At 32.7% G+C, this 15,209-nt stretch overlaps 2 protein-coding genes across 2 annotated transcripts in view; one reads left to right on the top strand and one right to left on the bottom strand.

Moving 5' to 3' along the window:
* The window catches only part of LOC108905080 (neuropeptide CCHamide-2 receptor-like), a 92,054-nt gene that overhangs the window by 55,937 nt on the left and 20,908 nt on the right, over positions 1-15,209 (bottom strand). The window contains exon 3 of the mRNA XM_023457380.1: positions 12,959-13,178. Within this exon, the coding sequence (XP_023313148.1) occupies positions 12,959-13,178 (220 nt within the window). The remainder of the gene's footprint in view (positions 1-12,958; positions 13,179-15,209) is intronic.
* LOC111693185 lies at positions 10,244-10,876 on the top strand. Its single transcript, XM_023457393.1, has 2 exons — positions 10,244-10,546; positions 10,671-10,876. The coding sequence occupies exons 1-2, from the start codon at positions 10,246-10,248 to the stop codon at positions 10,805-10,807; spliced, it is 438 nt and encodes a 145-aa protein (XP_023313161.1). The 5' UTR covers positions 10,244-10,245; the 3' UTR covers positions 10,808-10,876.

Genomic DNA, 15,209 nt, shown 5'->3' with positions numbered 1-15,209 from the left:
AAAAAAATTGAAAAAATGAAGGGTGTTTTTTTGTGGCTATTTCTCGAGATACACTAACCAAAAAAATCACGTATAATCAGTGAGTCTTAAGCTACAATGCATAGCAGTTACATAGATCTGCGATGGGTGGATCATATTCAAAATAATCATTTTATGTTGCTAGGTACAGTATTCTCGTACTTGTTAGGACAGTGATGTGTGAAATATTTGTGAAGTTGCAATATTTGTGTAAGTTTTAACTTACGTATTACACTTACAGATGTTATATAAAAAGATATCGGTATTCGATTTTGTCATAATTAGTCTGAAAATTAAATCTTTATAGTATGCCTGTAGACTCACAATTGGAACAAATGGAACAAAATCAATTGGGCGTGCGCAAGCTAACAGCTGATCCAGTCTGTTCTACAAGTTCTACATTGTTCATGGGTGAATGATTCGTTTCTATATTTAAAAAATTATTATAAATAAATTTAAATATGTGAACGAAGATTTTATTGTATGTTGAAAATTAAAAAAATCATTATTGTGAAGACTGGTTAAAATATTCGACATTACATATATGTACTTTTGACATCAATTGAAGCTATAATAAGGCTAGAGAGTATATTTGGTTGGATATAATTTTGCATATTTTTTATTTTGTTAAATCCTTTATATTATTGTAAAATGGAATCCAACAATTTTTTTTTATTTCGATTACAGTTAATACATTTATTTTGTATACCGCTATTGTCTTCCATTTTACATTAACAAAATAAAAAATACCTATGCAAAATTATATCCAACCGAATATTATACTCTCTAGCCTTATTATAGCTTCAATTGATGTGAAGAGTACATATATGTAATGTCGAATATTTTAACCAGTCTTCACAATAATGATTTTTTTAATTTTCAACATACAATAAAATCTTCGGTCGCATATTTAATATTTATTTATAATTATTTTTAAAATATAGAAACGAATCATTCACCCCTGAACAATGTAGAACTTAACCTCTGCATGACTGGATCAGCTGTTAGCTTGCGCACGCGCAATTGATTTTGTTCCATTTGTTCCAAGGTGACATTGGGATACAATATTCGTACCATTGTGAGTCTACAGGCATACTATAAAGATTTAATTTTCAGACTAATTATGACAAAATCGGATGCCGATATCTTTTTATATAATATCTGTAAGTATAATACGTCAGTTAAAACTTACACAAATATTGCAACTTTACAAAGATCTAACAAGTATTAGTTCACAATACTGTACCTAGCAACATAAAATGATTATTTTAAATTTGATCCACCCATCGCAGATTTATGTAACTGCTATGCATTGTAGCTTAAGATTCACTGATTATACGTGATTTTTTTGGTTAGTGGATCTCAAGAAATAGCCACAAAAAACCACCCCTCATTTTTTCAATTTTTTTTCTCACTGTTTATATAGTTGAAAAACTATGAAAAAAATATGCAATATAATTCTTATCAGTAGCTTTCATATGCTGATGGATTTATTCAAATATCTATCATAGTTTTATAGAAAAATGATTTTGCAGTTAAGGGTTGCAACCCCATTTTTTTTAAAATGAGCAAAGATAGAGCTCTGATAATTGGCCAAAAGTTATATCTATCAACAAGCAACACACTGAAGACGCCATTGTTAAAAAACACGCCAGTGCAGATTTCACGTGGAAACCCGGTGAGACCCTTTATTTGAAATAATTGCACGATTTAGGGTCGGTTTTTCAATCTCTGGTTAACTAATTGTTACTTTTTGTAATGGAGATTTCATAGTTTAGTAAAGAAAAAAAATTAAACATCAGTTTATAAATTCATTATTTGTTAAAAACTTGTTAAGTTAGGAGTTAGCCAACGATTGAAAAACCGGCCCTTAATCATTCCAAATCTTTAAAAAATTTTAAGGGTTAAATAAAGGGTCGAAAAGATNATATATTATATATTATATTATACAAATAAAATAAGTAACAAAATTTAGTGTGATTATTTATATGCAGCGTAGCAATTTTTTTATGATTGATTATAGGTATTTCAAAATCGACTATAATAAAAATATTTTACATTAATATTCGTAAAATGGTAGTTTATAACAGTTGAAAATGGCAAAAGTAAAATATTTTTTCATAAACAATACATGGGAATTTTTATTTTAAATTATTGCACAATTATAGCATTCCAAGATTTAAAACGTAATTTTTTATAATTTTTTAGCACAGGGGTGATTTATAAGGGTTGAGTTGAAAGGGAAAAATTATTTTATTAGCTATAAGGTAAAGGGTCTCACCGAGTTTCCATGTGAAATCTGCACTGGCGTGTTTTTTAACAATGGTGTCTTCAGTGTGTTGCTTGTTGATAGAAATAACTTTTGATCAATTATCAGAGCTCTATCTTTGCTCATTTTTTAAAAAATGGGGTTGCAACCCTTAACATCAAAATCATTTTTCTATAAAACTATGATAGATATTTGAATAAATCNATGGTAAAAAAACCAATGACATTTTTTCGGAGCAAAATAGGCTTGCTCATTTTTATATATTATATATTATATTATACAAATAAAATAAGTAACAAAATTTAGTGTGATTATTTATATGCAGCGTAGCAATTTTTTTATGATTGATTATAGGTATTTCAAAATCGACTATAATAAAAATATTTTACATTAATATTCGTAAAATGGTAGTTTATAACAGTTGAAAATGGCAAAAGTAAAATATTTTTTCATAAACAATACATGGGAATTTTTATTTTAAATTATTGCACAATTATAGCATTCCAAGATTTAAAACGTAATTTTTTATAATTTTTTAGCACAGGGGTGATTTATAAGGGTTAAGTTGAAAGGGAAAAATTCTTTTATTAGCTATAAGGTAAATTTATTTGAAATAATTGCACAATTTAGGGTCGGTTAGGTAATCTCTGGTTAACTAATTGTTACTTTTTGTAATGGAGATTTCATAGTTTAGTAAAGAAAAAAAAATTAAACATCAGTTTATAAATTCATTATTTGTTAAAAACTTGTATGTTAACAGGAAATTATTGCTTCTTCACTAAAACATAAGAAAATAAAGTGACAATTAATCTTAAGTTAGGAGTTAGCCAACGATTGAAAAACCGGCCCTTAATCATTCCAAATCTTTAAAAAATAAAGGGTCGAAAAGATCAAACATATCATAAAACATGTTCGAGAACATGGAACATTATTTAATCTTTGTGCTTGAACAAGATTTTTATCAATAAAATGCTTAAAACTTAATTTTTTCAAATTTTTTCACTTAGGGGTAGTTTTTACCCCTAAAAAGTAAAAGCGTCAATCGCGCTTATGTCACTTTTGAACTCGTGCCTAAGATGAGTCTTATTCTAAATTTTCACGCAAATCCATGCAGTTTCAAAGAATTCGGAGGCTACAGCTTATGTTCAGCTTCAATGACTGTACTAAAAGTGATGCTCACTGTTTTTATCGACTTCATGACTACAAGACCAGCGAAAAAAGGAATATTCATCTTTTTTTTTTAATTTTCGTTCTGATCAATATTTAAAAAAGTAAGTCGTATGTATTTATATATTTAGGCGGTTTATGTAATATACAACATTTATCGACAATGCGGGTTAAATTTAGAAACTATATCTCCATTCCAATTAATAGACTCCATGCATCCAACTTTAACAAAGCCCCAAATCAAATAGAGAACTCATTTGCAGATGAAAATAATAATCAGCAGAATGGCAAGGGACGAGCTTTGAACAAAATTCACAAAGCTTTATTAATAGTAGGCTATGTACAACGGTTGCTTTGATATGTAAGCAATATTCGTGGAAACTTTGGGCCATACACACACATATAGACACACATAATAATTTTCGTTGCTTCACGAATACATGTTTTTTGTTGAGAATTTTAATTACGAAACACAAGTTTTTTCAAAAATAAAATTTCATCGAATCAACCTCCAAACCTTCTTAAAAAAAAATAGCCACAGACTTGATCTACAGGGATATATCTGTAAAATTATCATTTTAGGAAATGGATTAAAAAAAATATATTTGAAAAGGTTAAACATACTTATAAAGTACCGCAATTAATAACGTGTCGGGGCAAAATGTCTACCTGGAATTGTAAGATTGAAATTTCAAAATATTTATGTAATTAATTTATTTCCACATAACAATTCAATATTTTGATCAAACCACTTCATTTCAACTTCAACTAAATTTTGACTTTTTTTAAACAAGCAGCACAAATTGATATACATATGTTCAACAGCCATTTTGTGGCAAACAGAGGTCCGTTAGGAGACTCGTAAGTTGAAATGTTATAATTTAAAGATTCAGTAATTGCATGCTTATTATATGCTAATTTGTGTATATTATAAATCGTATATTATAAATTTTGTGCTGTGTCCACTTTTGAGATATTTCGAACACCACAATGCTTGCCAACTTGATGCTGGACGAATATCTAATATCACGAAGTTGGCCCAGTAGGATTATCTCAAAAAGTAGTCGGAATTGAAATTTGAAAATTTGTATGCATGGGTTTAACAATGAAAATAGTGTCAACTTTCTCGCACTTCCGGTTATACCGGAAGTCAGCATCAGCTCTGTTATTTCAAATTAAACTATGTATATTTATGCATTTTTTCATTCTACGGCAAATTCTAGACTATTTTCATAAACTGTACTATGGGCCAAAATGTGACAGTTTTCAAGTAGTTAATTGGAAATTTTTGAAAAAAAATTAAGGATGTAAGTGATTTTTGAAAATAGAATATCTCCGACATTTTGTATTATTCATTAATGAAATTTGGCATGGATAATTTAAAAGCAATGGAATTCAACCAATTTATATCAAATTTGCAAAAATTCATACAGAGTGGATAATATTGTGACGTTGAAGTTGAATTTTTTATAAGAAAGTTATAACAGTTTCAAATGTGTTGTTCACCCCCTAAACAGAGATTTTAACGAAAACCTCGAAACAGGTCAACTTAATTTTGCCAATTTGTTTACATAAATCATATTTTTAATTTTTTCTGAGTCAATATGATTTTTTTATAAATAAAAAATATAGATATTCTGAAATAAAAAATAAGGGTAGCAACCCCTAAACACGGAATCAATTGCGAAATATTTGTTTTTAATCATAAGTAATTTCCATTTTGTTTCATTTCAAAATATTGATTAGAACCCTAGAAATTTCGAAAAAACTGTTTAGGGGCGAACTTTGAGGATGTATTTCACCCCGTAAATATGTTTTTCCGCCGATAACAAAATACGCGTCTCTTTACATTTTTTAACGTAGATTGAAAATAAAAAATTACAAAATTCATTCGTTTTTCTGCTTGTTATGATTTTTTTAAATTTCTGAAATCTTCCCTTAACTTCTAGCCTCCCCAACTCTGTTAATTTTAATAGTACATGAAAAAATCAAGATGCCATGTAGAATTGTATGTTTTACAACTTTTATAAGAAACTTTTTCTTCTAGCCCTTGCCCCTTTTGAGTTATCTTGAAAAACTCCTTTGTTTTATCTTTTTTCACCCTTGGCCGGGGGTTGAATAAAAAATTACTGTCACTTATTGTTATAATATACCTCAAACTCATATCAAAAATTCAGGCAAGTTGACCAAAATTTCGATTTAAAGGCTTATTTAATTGGACTAAAAATTATAGAGTAGGTATTTAAAATATAATAATTTAACTTATGAGTATCAGTTGCTGGTCAATCTAGGGACGTTAGTGATGGTTATTCTTCAACGCCTTCTATGTCCTATATATGAAGAGGCTGGTATATGCTCAACCAATCAACAGTGAACAGGACCTGCTGCAAGTAATGCCACCAACATAATTCGTGGGCACAACGATTAATTTCATTCTTGTCATGCTGGAATAAATCGTCTTCGTACAGATTACAACGCAGAAATCACATCATTTGAATTCCCCGGCATCGACGCAATTCGTTATCATTAATATTTATATGTTTTATTAGTTAATAGAGGCATTAATTTCGTGAAGCGAGCGTGGAAAATAATTTAACAGTGGTGCCGCCTTGCATATTTAGCACCTGCTTGATTACGGGCGCCTGGGGGTGGCTTTTTCCCTAATCTATTTTGCTGTGAATGCCTTGAACTACAACTGGCGTAAATGAAGGGTGGGGCGGGGATTTGTGTTAAATGTAATAGGTGTAGATAGTTTAATAGAATATAAACAGCAAGTTTATTAGGATCTCGCATAAGAAGGTCAAAAACGACGTTTGGTTTTAAAAATTTGAAAGTTGACATATCAGTAGGGGTATTTCTGTAACATATTTCATGCCCCTGATATTGAAATGCAAGCCAACTTCAAATTTGGTCCCCGTGTCTAATTCAAACGTAGAGTTGCGTTACAAGCCGGTTAGAGAGGCGATCGAACGTCGACCAGGGACAAGTACCCAGCCAGTACGTGTGACGTATGATTCAAATTTAAAGTTACCAAGTTAAAGGCAATATTGTCAGTATTACAGATTTCCTATTATTGTTACTGTATCGTTATACTGAGTTCAAGCAAATTTCAACCACAATGTAATGTTTTAATAAAAATATTTAATGTTGCGTATTTGAATTTTGGTTTCCAAAATCAAGGGTACTAATTCCTGGTGACATTGATTCACAGCCCTACAAAAAAACTTGGTAGATCCAAAACACAAAGCCATGGTATCCATATAGTTTTGGGGTCGCTGAATCCGAATCCGGTGTCTCTTTAACACGATTTACTCTGGTTTACGGTCAAATATAGAAAATCAGTTGCTAACAAACTAAACCTACGTAGCTATACATTTTGGGGTCGCTGAATCCGAATCCGGTATCCGTTTGACTCGATCAGATCAAGTTCAGGTCAAGGTCAAATGTAGAGAATCAATTGCCACCAAAGTAAACCAATATATTTGTACGTTTTTGGTGTCGCTTAAACCGAATCCGATGTCTGTTTGACCCGATTAGCTCTGGGTTAAGGTCAGTTCAAGGTCAAATGTAGAGAATCAATTGCCAACAAAGTAAACATACGTATCTATATGTTTATGGAGTTGCTACATCCAAATCCGGTGTTCATTTGACTCTATAAGATCTGGGTTAAGGTCATTTCAAGGTCAAATGTAGAGAATCAATTGCCAGTAAAATCTTATATATAAAATTCTCGTGTCACAATGTTCGTTCCCGTACTCCTCCGAAACGGCTTGACCGATTCTCATGAAATTTTGTGAGCATATTGAGTAGGTCTGAGAATCGGCCAACATCTATTTTTCATACCCCTACATGTTAAGGGTGGTCCACCCAAAAATTTTTTTTTTTATTTTTTGGACAAAATTTTCTGTTTTTATTTTTTCATGATTCAGCATTGACAAATACCTACAGTTCTAAATTTTCACCCTTATACGATCAACCCCTGATTTTTAATCGCGATTTTTATATTATTTTGTTCCATCCACAGTTCCACAAGATGGCAACACAACGTTTGCCGGGTCAGCTAGTAAACCTATATATCCATATGTTTTTAATGTTGCTGAATGCGAATTCGGTGTCCGTTTGATCCGATCAGGTCTGGGTTAAGGTCAGTTCAAGGTCAAATATAGAGGATCAATCGCCAACAAAGTAAACATACGTGTCTATATGTTTCTGGAGTTGCTGCATCCAAATCCGGTGTCCATTTGACTCTATAATATCTGGGTTAAGGTCAGTTCAAGGTCAAATGTAGAGAATCAATTGCCATTAAAATAAATCTACATAAACATACGTTTTTGATGTTGCTGAATCCGAATTCGGTGTCCGTTTGACCCGATCAGGTCTGGGTTAAAGTCAGTTCAAGGTTAAATGTAGACAACCAATATATCTACGTTGGGGTCGCTGAATCCGAATTCGGGGTCTATTTGATCAGATCAGGTGTACTCTTAAATTCTAAACTCAATCAAAGTACCTAAGCATTTATGGGTATTAAAATTTAAGTCACAAATAAGATAAGAAAGAAAACTTAACTCTGAACCCGTGACTCTCGAGTTAATTGTTTTGACATCACAAAATTCTAGTATTAATAAGTCTAATTAAGTAAGCTTTACACCTATGTGTCCGTTAATGCCTCATATGTATTAATTTACACAGTCAGTCAGTGTCGATTGAGATTCTCAAGAACAGATTTTCAAGATGAGGTTTTCTGCCTTGATGAATCACATGAAATCACTATATCTCACTATTATGGTATCGAGACTACTACTCACGATTGTGGTGTCAAACTGTTTTGCTGTCAAAAGATCTGCCAAGTGGATTTCTTTTACGTTTTCTCGACTGTGGTGGTAAATCTCGTTTTAACGACCAACAGTAATCGGCTAACATACTTATATAATGTAAAAAATGTAATTTGAGATTCACTAAGCAGCCCAAGTTTTTAAAGCATACTACCAAATCTTACATTATTTTTTATAGTTTGGACTCTTGTAATTTCCTAGAAAATTTTCGATTAGTTCCTTAAATCAAAAAACATAAAACATTCTGCTTTCTCGTTTTCATTTATTCTATCAACATGTGATCCTTTAACATCTTTACAGACCTGAGGTCCATCAGAAAGAAATCCCTTCCCGCATCATCACTTAAATTCGGGACCTGATCTCCGATACACTTAAAGAATTGACCATCTTTGGTTAAAGCTTTTTCCATTGTTTCGTGAGTTCCAATTTGATATACAGAGATGGAATAAGGCTTTTTGATAAATCAACCAAGTGGCTGGATAGTAAAAAGCTTCCACATTTTCGGCTTGCTTAGTCTTTTTTTAAGCCATGATATTAGGAACTGCTCCATCCTCTGCCAGGCCCAAATCTCGAACATACTTTTTCTTGTGATATTGTTCCTGTCATATGGAATATATTCGTCATCACTAGTATCACTAGCACTATCAGTGATAGTTTCATTGCGACCCAAATTTCCTCCTTCTTTAATATCTTTCTTTTTGCTCAAACCCAATCAAATTTTTCACTTTGAGGTTCAAAACCAAAAAATTTTTATAAACGTCTTTCGTATATCGATTGATCGTTTTCTATTAGAAAGTATTTAATAGACCTGATCGGATCAAACAGACATCAGATTCGGATTCAACGACCCCAAAAACGTATAGATATGTAGGTTTACTTTGTTGACAATTTATTTTCTACATTTGACCTTGAACTGACCTTAAACCAGAGCTAATCGCGTCAAACGGACACCGGATTCCGATTCAGCGACCCCAAAACATGGATACCACGGTTTTGTCTTTCGAACCTGCCACTTTTTTTTGTGGGGCTTTGGTAACTAAACATATTAGTTTTTCGTGGTTTGTCATCAGAATACACTCCATCAGTTCCCATACACCTAAACGCAATTTTTTTTAAAGCGATTGCATTCGTTGGATATGGGATTCCAGATATCACAATAAAGGAAATGTATTTCCCCCGCATGGGAAACAACCAATTTCGAACAAATTTCATATCGCGAACCCTGGAGGTTTTCTATTGAGTATCGGAAACATGGGATATAGACGGATTCATTCATTAAATGAATGCCAAGCTGCAGTTCAGCAATTGTAATGTTTAATAAGACAATAAAACTGTATTATAGGGGCCGCAATGCAGTTAAAATAAATATTAAATATTGCGGAAGTTTGCATTCTCCTAAAAAGGGTAAAAAGACGTCGGAAAATGGATATTTCCGAACATCTGGGTTATTAAATATGTAGAGGAAGATAGTATTTAATAAACCGAAACATTCTCATTAAATAGCGTATTGAGTTTCCAGGGTTGCAATAAAATAAAAGAGTCTGAGAGAAATGTTTTCATTAAATTTAAGTCCGAATATTCACACAGTACCCTTAACGTGTTTTGCGTCTATACTTCAGTAGAATTAAAGTTTGAACGTGAAAAAATTATATTAGTAAATATTTTAGTGCACTTTAAGACAGGGAAGGGTCTGTAGAATGATAATATCAAAAAAGTAACGCGAAAGAAGTGACGCTAAGTTGGCAATTTGCAATTAATTAATTGCAAATACCAACAGCAACACGTTCAAGGTCAAACGAATTGGCCTTTGACAGACATGTTGGTCTTTGGATTGACAGTCTTTTCCATAAATTCCATCAACATTAATTGCTTTTTTCCAATAATAATGCGCAATTTTCGAAAACTGGTTGTTCCACGTTCAACTTTTATTTTACAGTTAATTGGCTAAATAGATCAGTGATGTTTTTGAAAGCTTACAAAACTACTAACGATAAAATCTTTCGTCAAAAGGTCAAGAGTTTCGATGCATCTGCTTTACCACCTTGTCAATCAGAGCTCCGAGAACACATACTCCGAACAGCATATATTGCACAAATTTGGAGTAATGCTCACTTAAAAGAGCCTACAACATTATCCCCACTCGACTGTGGCTGGAAAGTGGATGAGAATGCAAGATATGATTTTAATTGGTTTAGTGGCGACCAATTGCCTCAGTCAATCGATGATGTGACGTTTGATCTACAGAACGATAAAGATTCAGGTACACATATTTGCATTTTAAGGAAGTCTAAAACTCAATTAAAAAATGACTTTCAGACCCTAAAGGGGGTGAATTTATGTTAGCATAATATAATAAATATTTAATAATATATTGCTATTTGCAGATACAGAAATTGCAAATGACGGTTGTCAATACCTTAAAGAAAATGATGGAGTGTGTGACCAGAAAGATGATGAGGATGAAGATAGTGATGATATGGAAGGCGATGAGGAATCAAATGTCAGTAGCGATGAGGAATAAGAAAAATATATTTATTTTTTATATAATTACTATATTGTTGTAATAAAAAACATTTGCGTTGTTATCATTTATTTTATAAATAAGTGTCGTAAAATATTGTTCGATACTAGTGCGATAGAATAATTCTCGCACGAGTGTAATTGACGAATGTGATGATGAATCGCAAATCAAGCATTTCGCGCGCTATTATCGAAAAGTATTATTGTTATAAATTATAAGTAAAAGTGAAATAAATTTAATTATTCAATGTTAAAAAAGAAAAAGGTCAGTTATTTGAAAAAAAAAATTTTTTAACTTTTGTTAATACCTATTATACTAGCAAAAATCTCGCTCGCTAACGCTCGCTCGTTGTTACTATATCATACGTTTAAATAATGGTGTAAGCTCAAAAAATTATAATTAATAATAAATTTGGAATTTTAAGCAACTTCCGCGCAAAAACTTTCGCCACGTCTACCGAAGCTTTAGCCACCTCGTATCGAAGGTATAAGACGTTTATTTGACAATAATTATTGTAAGATATCTATAGACAAAAAAGCAGCTTTGTAGATTGTAATTTAATCCCGGTATGAGTTATTATTCAGAGCGGCTTACAGTGAAGCGGCGCAGCGACTGCGCTTTGCATCAAGGCTTTGCACCCTTAGATGATAGGTGGATTGTTTTTTTTTTGGTTCTCTTATAAACTAAAGTATTTGAGAAAAAAATTCAGCCTTGTAGAAATAAGTCAAAAAAGTTAATTTTACAACACCTTGCGTGGGTGGTAGACCCTTGATGGCCCCCCTTCCGACGCGGTAGACTATCATTATACTGTATTTTTAGGTATAATTGATCACTCTAAAATGTTTCAGCCTTGTAGGTATAAGGCATTTAAGTATTATTTATTTACATGTTTAAAAAATTGTTACTAACGTTTGCCCCCACATTGGCGCGGTAGACTGCCGTTCGGTTTACTTACGATATCGGAACAACAAAATGAGAAAAAATCAGCTTTGTAGGAATAATTATATCAATAATGTCGCTGCCTCCCGGGCTATTAGGTCCTTAAATTGTAGTAATTCAATTAGTAAAGTCATTGAAGCTTTTCACCTCCGAATTTTTTGAAATTGAACCGATCGACTTGAAATTTGGCAGATAGTTACAGAAAAGGTCACATTAGTGACACAGCGTCAATTGACTTTTTTTTAATTTCAATGGAAATCGATAGAGAATCAAATTTTGAGCAAAAAATATTCGAAGAATTTTTTCGAGAAATCAATAGTTTTTCACGATTGAAAGCAATTTATATAATTTTTTATAATTTTTTTTAGCGCAGGGGTGATTTGTAAGGGTTGAAAAGGGTTATGAGATACAAATTCTTTCATAAGCAATGAGGGAATTTTTATTTTAAATATGTAATTGCACCGTTAAAGCATTCCACGTTTCTAAAAAGTAATTTTTTATCATTCTTGTCAATACAGGGGGTGGTTTTTAGGGGTTGAAGGAGAAAAATTCTTTTATTCTTTTAAGTTAAATTTTATTTTAAATAACTGCACGATTTAATCATTCCAAATCTTTAAAACGTAATTTTTTATCATTATTTTTTGCATAGGGGTAGTTTTTAAGGGTTAAAAAAGGGTCGAAAAGAAAAAATATATCATAAAACATGTTCGAGAACATGGAACATTATTTAATCTTTGTGCTTGAATAAGATTTTTATCAATAAAATGCTTAAAACTTAATTTTTTCAATTTTTTTTTCAGTTAGGGGTAGTTTTTACCCCTAACAAACAAAAAGCGTCAATCGGGCTTATGTCACTTTTGAACTTGAGCCTAAGATGAGCCTTATTCTAAATTTTCATGCAAATCCATGCAGTTTCAAAGAATTCGAAGGTTACAGCTGATTTTCAGCTTCAATGTCTGTACTAAATTGCCTACAACATAAATTGACTAAATTTCCGATAGGTCGTCTAGATTTTCGTGGGCAGTGAAAAAAGTGAAAAAAAAACAAGTGAATTTGTGACTCATTTGCAATTTACCAACTTATGATTCTACATACCCTTTATAAAGTCCGATAAAATATCTACTAATTTTTTCAAATTTTCAGATGTTATGACCTAATTCGATTGGAGTACAGTTATTTCAGATACATGCAGTGGAATTAAACCTTTCCCACCTGCAATCTTCTTAGAGGATTTACGATGGCGCAATACCTCTCTGCCGAGAGGGCAGTGAGTGTGAAGACGGACACTCCAATGCTGATGTCCTTGGCGGTTTCGGCGACTTTACACACCACGACGCCCCATGGCCAAGATTCCACCGTATAGAGAATGGACGTGAAGGGAATGACAGTGATGATTACCAGCAGGTCCGCCAAAGCCAGCGAGAAAATATATCTGAAACAAATAAATAGTCCGTTTGGTCGTTGCCCCACGTTGAGCGCCAAATTTGTTGGTGCTCAACGTGGGGCCGACGTTAAAAATAAAAAATTGTTATTTATAAGTTAAATTCTTTATGGGGACGATACTTTTAATGACTTTCAAACTTAATTGAATATGTTTTAATTAAATGCCAGGAAAATATTAATAATCTTGCTAATACGACATAATACCCTGTCAGTTAAGTCTTTAGGCTCTTTAATTATTTTTCGCCAAGTCAATACAGGGGTAGGACGTCCTCTTCCTTAATGTCGAAGTTGATAAAAATTTACGACAAAAAAAAAGTATCTTAATCTCATTAGCATGTAATACCGTACAATTTTCGATCATCACATTCATTACCATGAGTTTTAATTAGAAATTATGTGTTAAACAAGTTAGTGTACTTTCCAATGTTGATGAATTATGATGTATTTTGATTGATGGTGGTATACTGTTCAGGTTTTGTAGGAAGCTAAACATTTTTTCAAATAACGAGCGTTCAAATAAAAACGTGGTCAAGTTGGTTCTGAAAATTTGGACGTAGGGCGTAGCGTATAGCAAATGAACTTAAACGTCATCTGTCAAAGCGCTATATCGCCGCTATCAATTTGAATATTTTCGTTTTAAAAAGCGTTTAAAATGGTGTTTTCTCAAGAACAAAAAGTGTTTATCATAGAGTCCTACTTTAGAAATGGACGCAAGATTGATGGAATATGGAAGTATTCTATTGAGGAATGTTTCATAGAATCAGAATCAATTTCCCAGCGTTGTTGAGTACAAAATTTTTCAAAGTGCAGTTCAGCGTTGTGTTAATGTTTTTCGTGAAATGGGCAGTGTAACAAGAAAAGAAAGAAGCAGCCGACCTAAAAAGCGGACTGAAGAATTAAAAGAAAATGTCCAACAAATAATGGAAAATGCGCCAAGAACTTCTGTACGTGTTTTATCACAAATGGTGGGAGTATCAGTCGGTACCTGCCACACAGTGTTAAAAAAAGATTTGCGTTTGTTCTCCTATCGTTTAACTTGTCAGCAAGAACTTCATGAAGTTGATTTTCCGCGACGGGCTGTATTTTGTGAATGGTTTTTAAACAACTACGGTGAACTTCATAATATCACCTTTTTTTCTGATGAAGCCTGGTTTCATTTAAGTGGTTACGTAAACTCACAGAATATGAGAATGTGGTCTTCTGAAAAACCAGATAACTTTTTTGTCGAGGGCCCTCTACACGCTCAAAAAATTGGAGTTTGGTGTGCTCTCAATCGAAGGAGGATTTATGGACCTATTTGTTTTAATGGTACTCTTACTGCGCAAAGGTATAGAGAAGAAATTATCGCTCCTTTTGTTAACCAGCTGGAAGAAAACGAAATTACAAACTTTTACTTTCAACAAGATGGCGCAAGGGCACATACGGCAGGCGAGACGATGAATATGTTGAGGGAAGTTTTCCAAAATCGACTAATAAGTCTCAATGCTGAACATGAATTTCCACCGAGGTCATGTGATATTACGCCGTGTGATTTCTTTTTGTGGCCTTACCTTAAAAACACTATTTTTGAACTGCCTATTCCTGATTTAAACCATCTGCAGGCTCGACTTATAGACAAGATTCGTGAAATTAACTATACCCCGAGCATCTTAGAAAATGTCTTTAATTCTTGAGGTGATTCAGGTGTGAAAAGTGCTTGGAACAAGGAGGGGGACACTTTCAGCAGCTGCTTTAATTTATTGTTATAACAAGGAGGGGGACACTTTCCGCAGCTCCTTTAATTGTTTGTTATTGTTATCACGATTATTCTTTAAAATAAAGTTATATAGTCATTAACGTTATTGAAACTGACAGCTGCTATACAGCTCGTTGAGAAATGAGGTTAAGTTGGTCGCTATAAGCTACTCCCTACGTCCAATGTGTCAGAGCCAACTTCGACCACGTTTTTATTTGAACGCTCGTTATATTGCAGAAAGGATATATGTGATGTATGGAATTAATATTCGGGATCCTTGGTTAG

This window comes from Anoplophora glabripennis, unplaced genomic scaffold, assembly GCF_000390285.2.
Source record: "Anoplophora glabripennis isolate ALB-LARVAE unplaced genomic scaffold, Agla_2.0 scaffold15, whole genome shotgun sequence".
NCBI lineage: Eukaryota > Metazoa > Arthropoda > Insecta > Coleoptera > Cerambycidae > Anoplophora > Anoplophora glabripennis.
This window is presented reverse-complemented; position numbering and strand designations above follow the sequence as displayed.

Coding starts and splice junctions, on each gene's coding strand:
- LOC111693185 (XM_023457393.1), top strand. CDS start 10,246: ATGTTTTTGAAAGCTTACAAAACTACTAACGATAAAATCTTTCGTCAA. Junction 10,547..10,670: donor ACAGAACGATAAAGATTCAG/GTACACATATTT, acceptor TGCTATTTGCAG/ATACAGAAATTGCAAATGAC.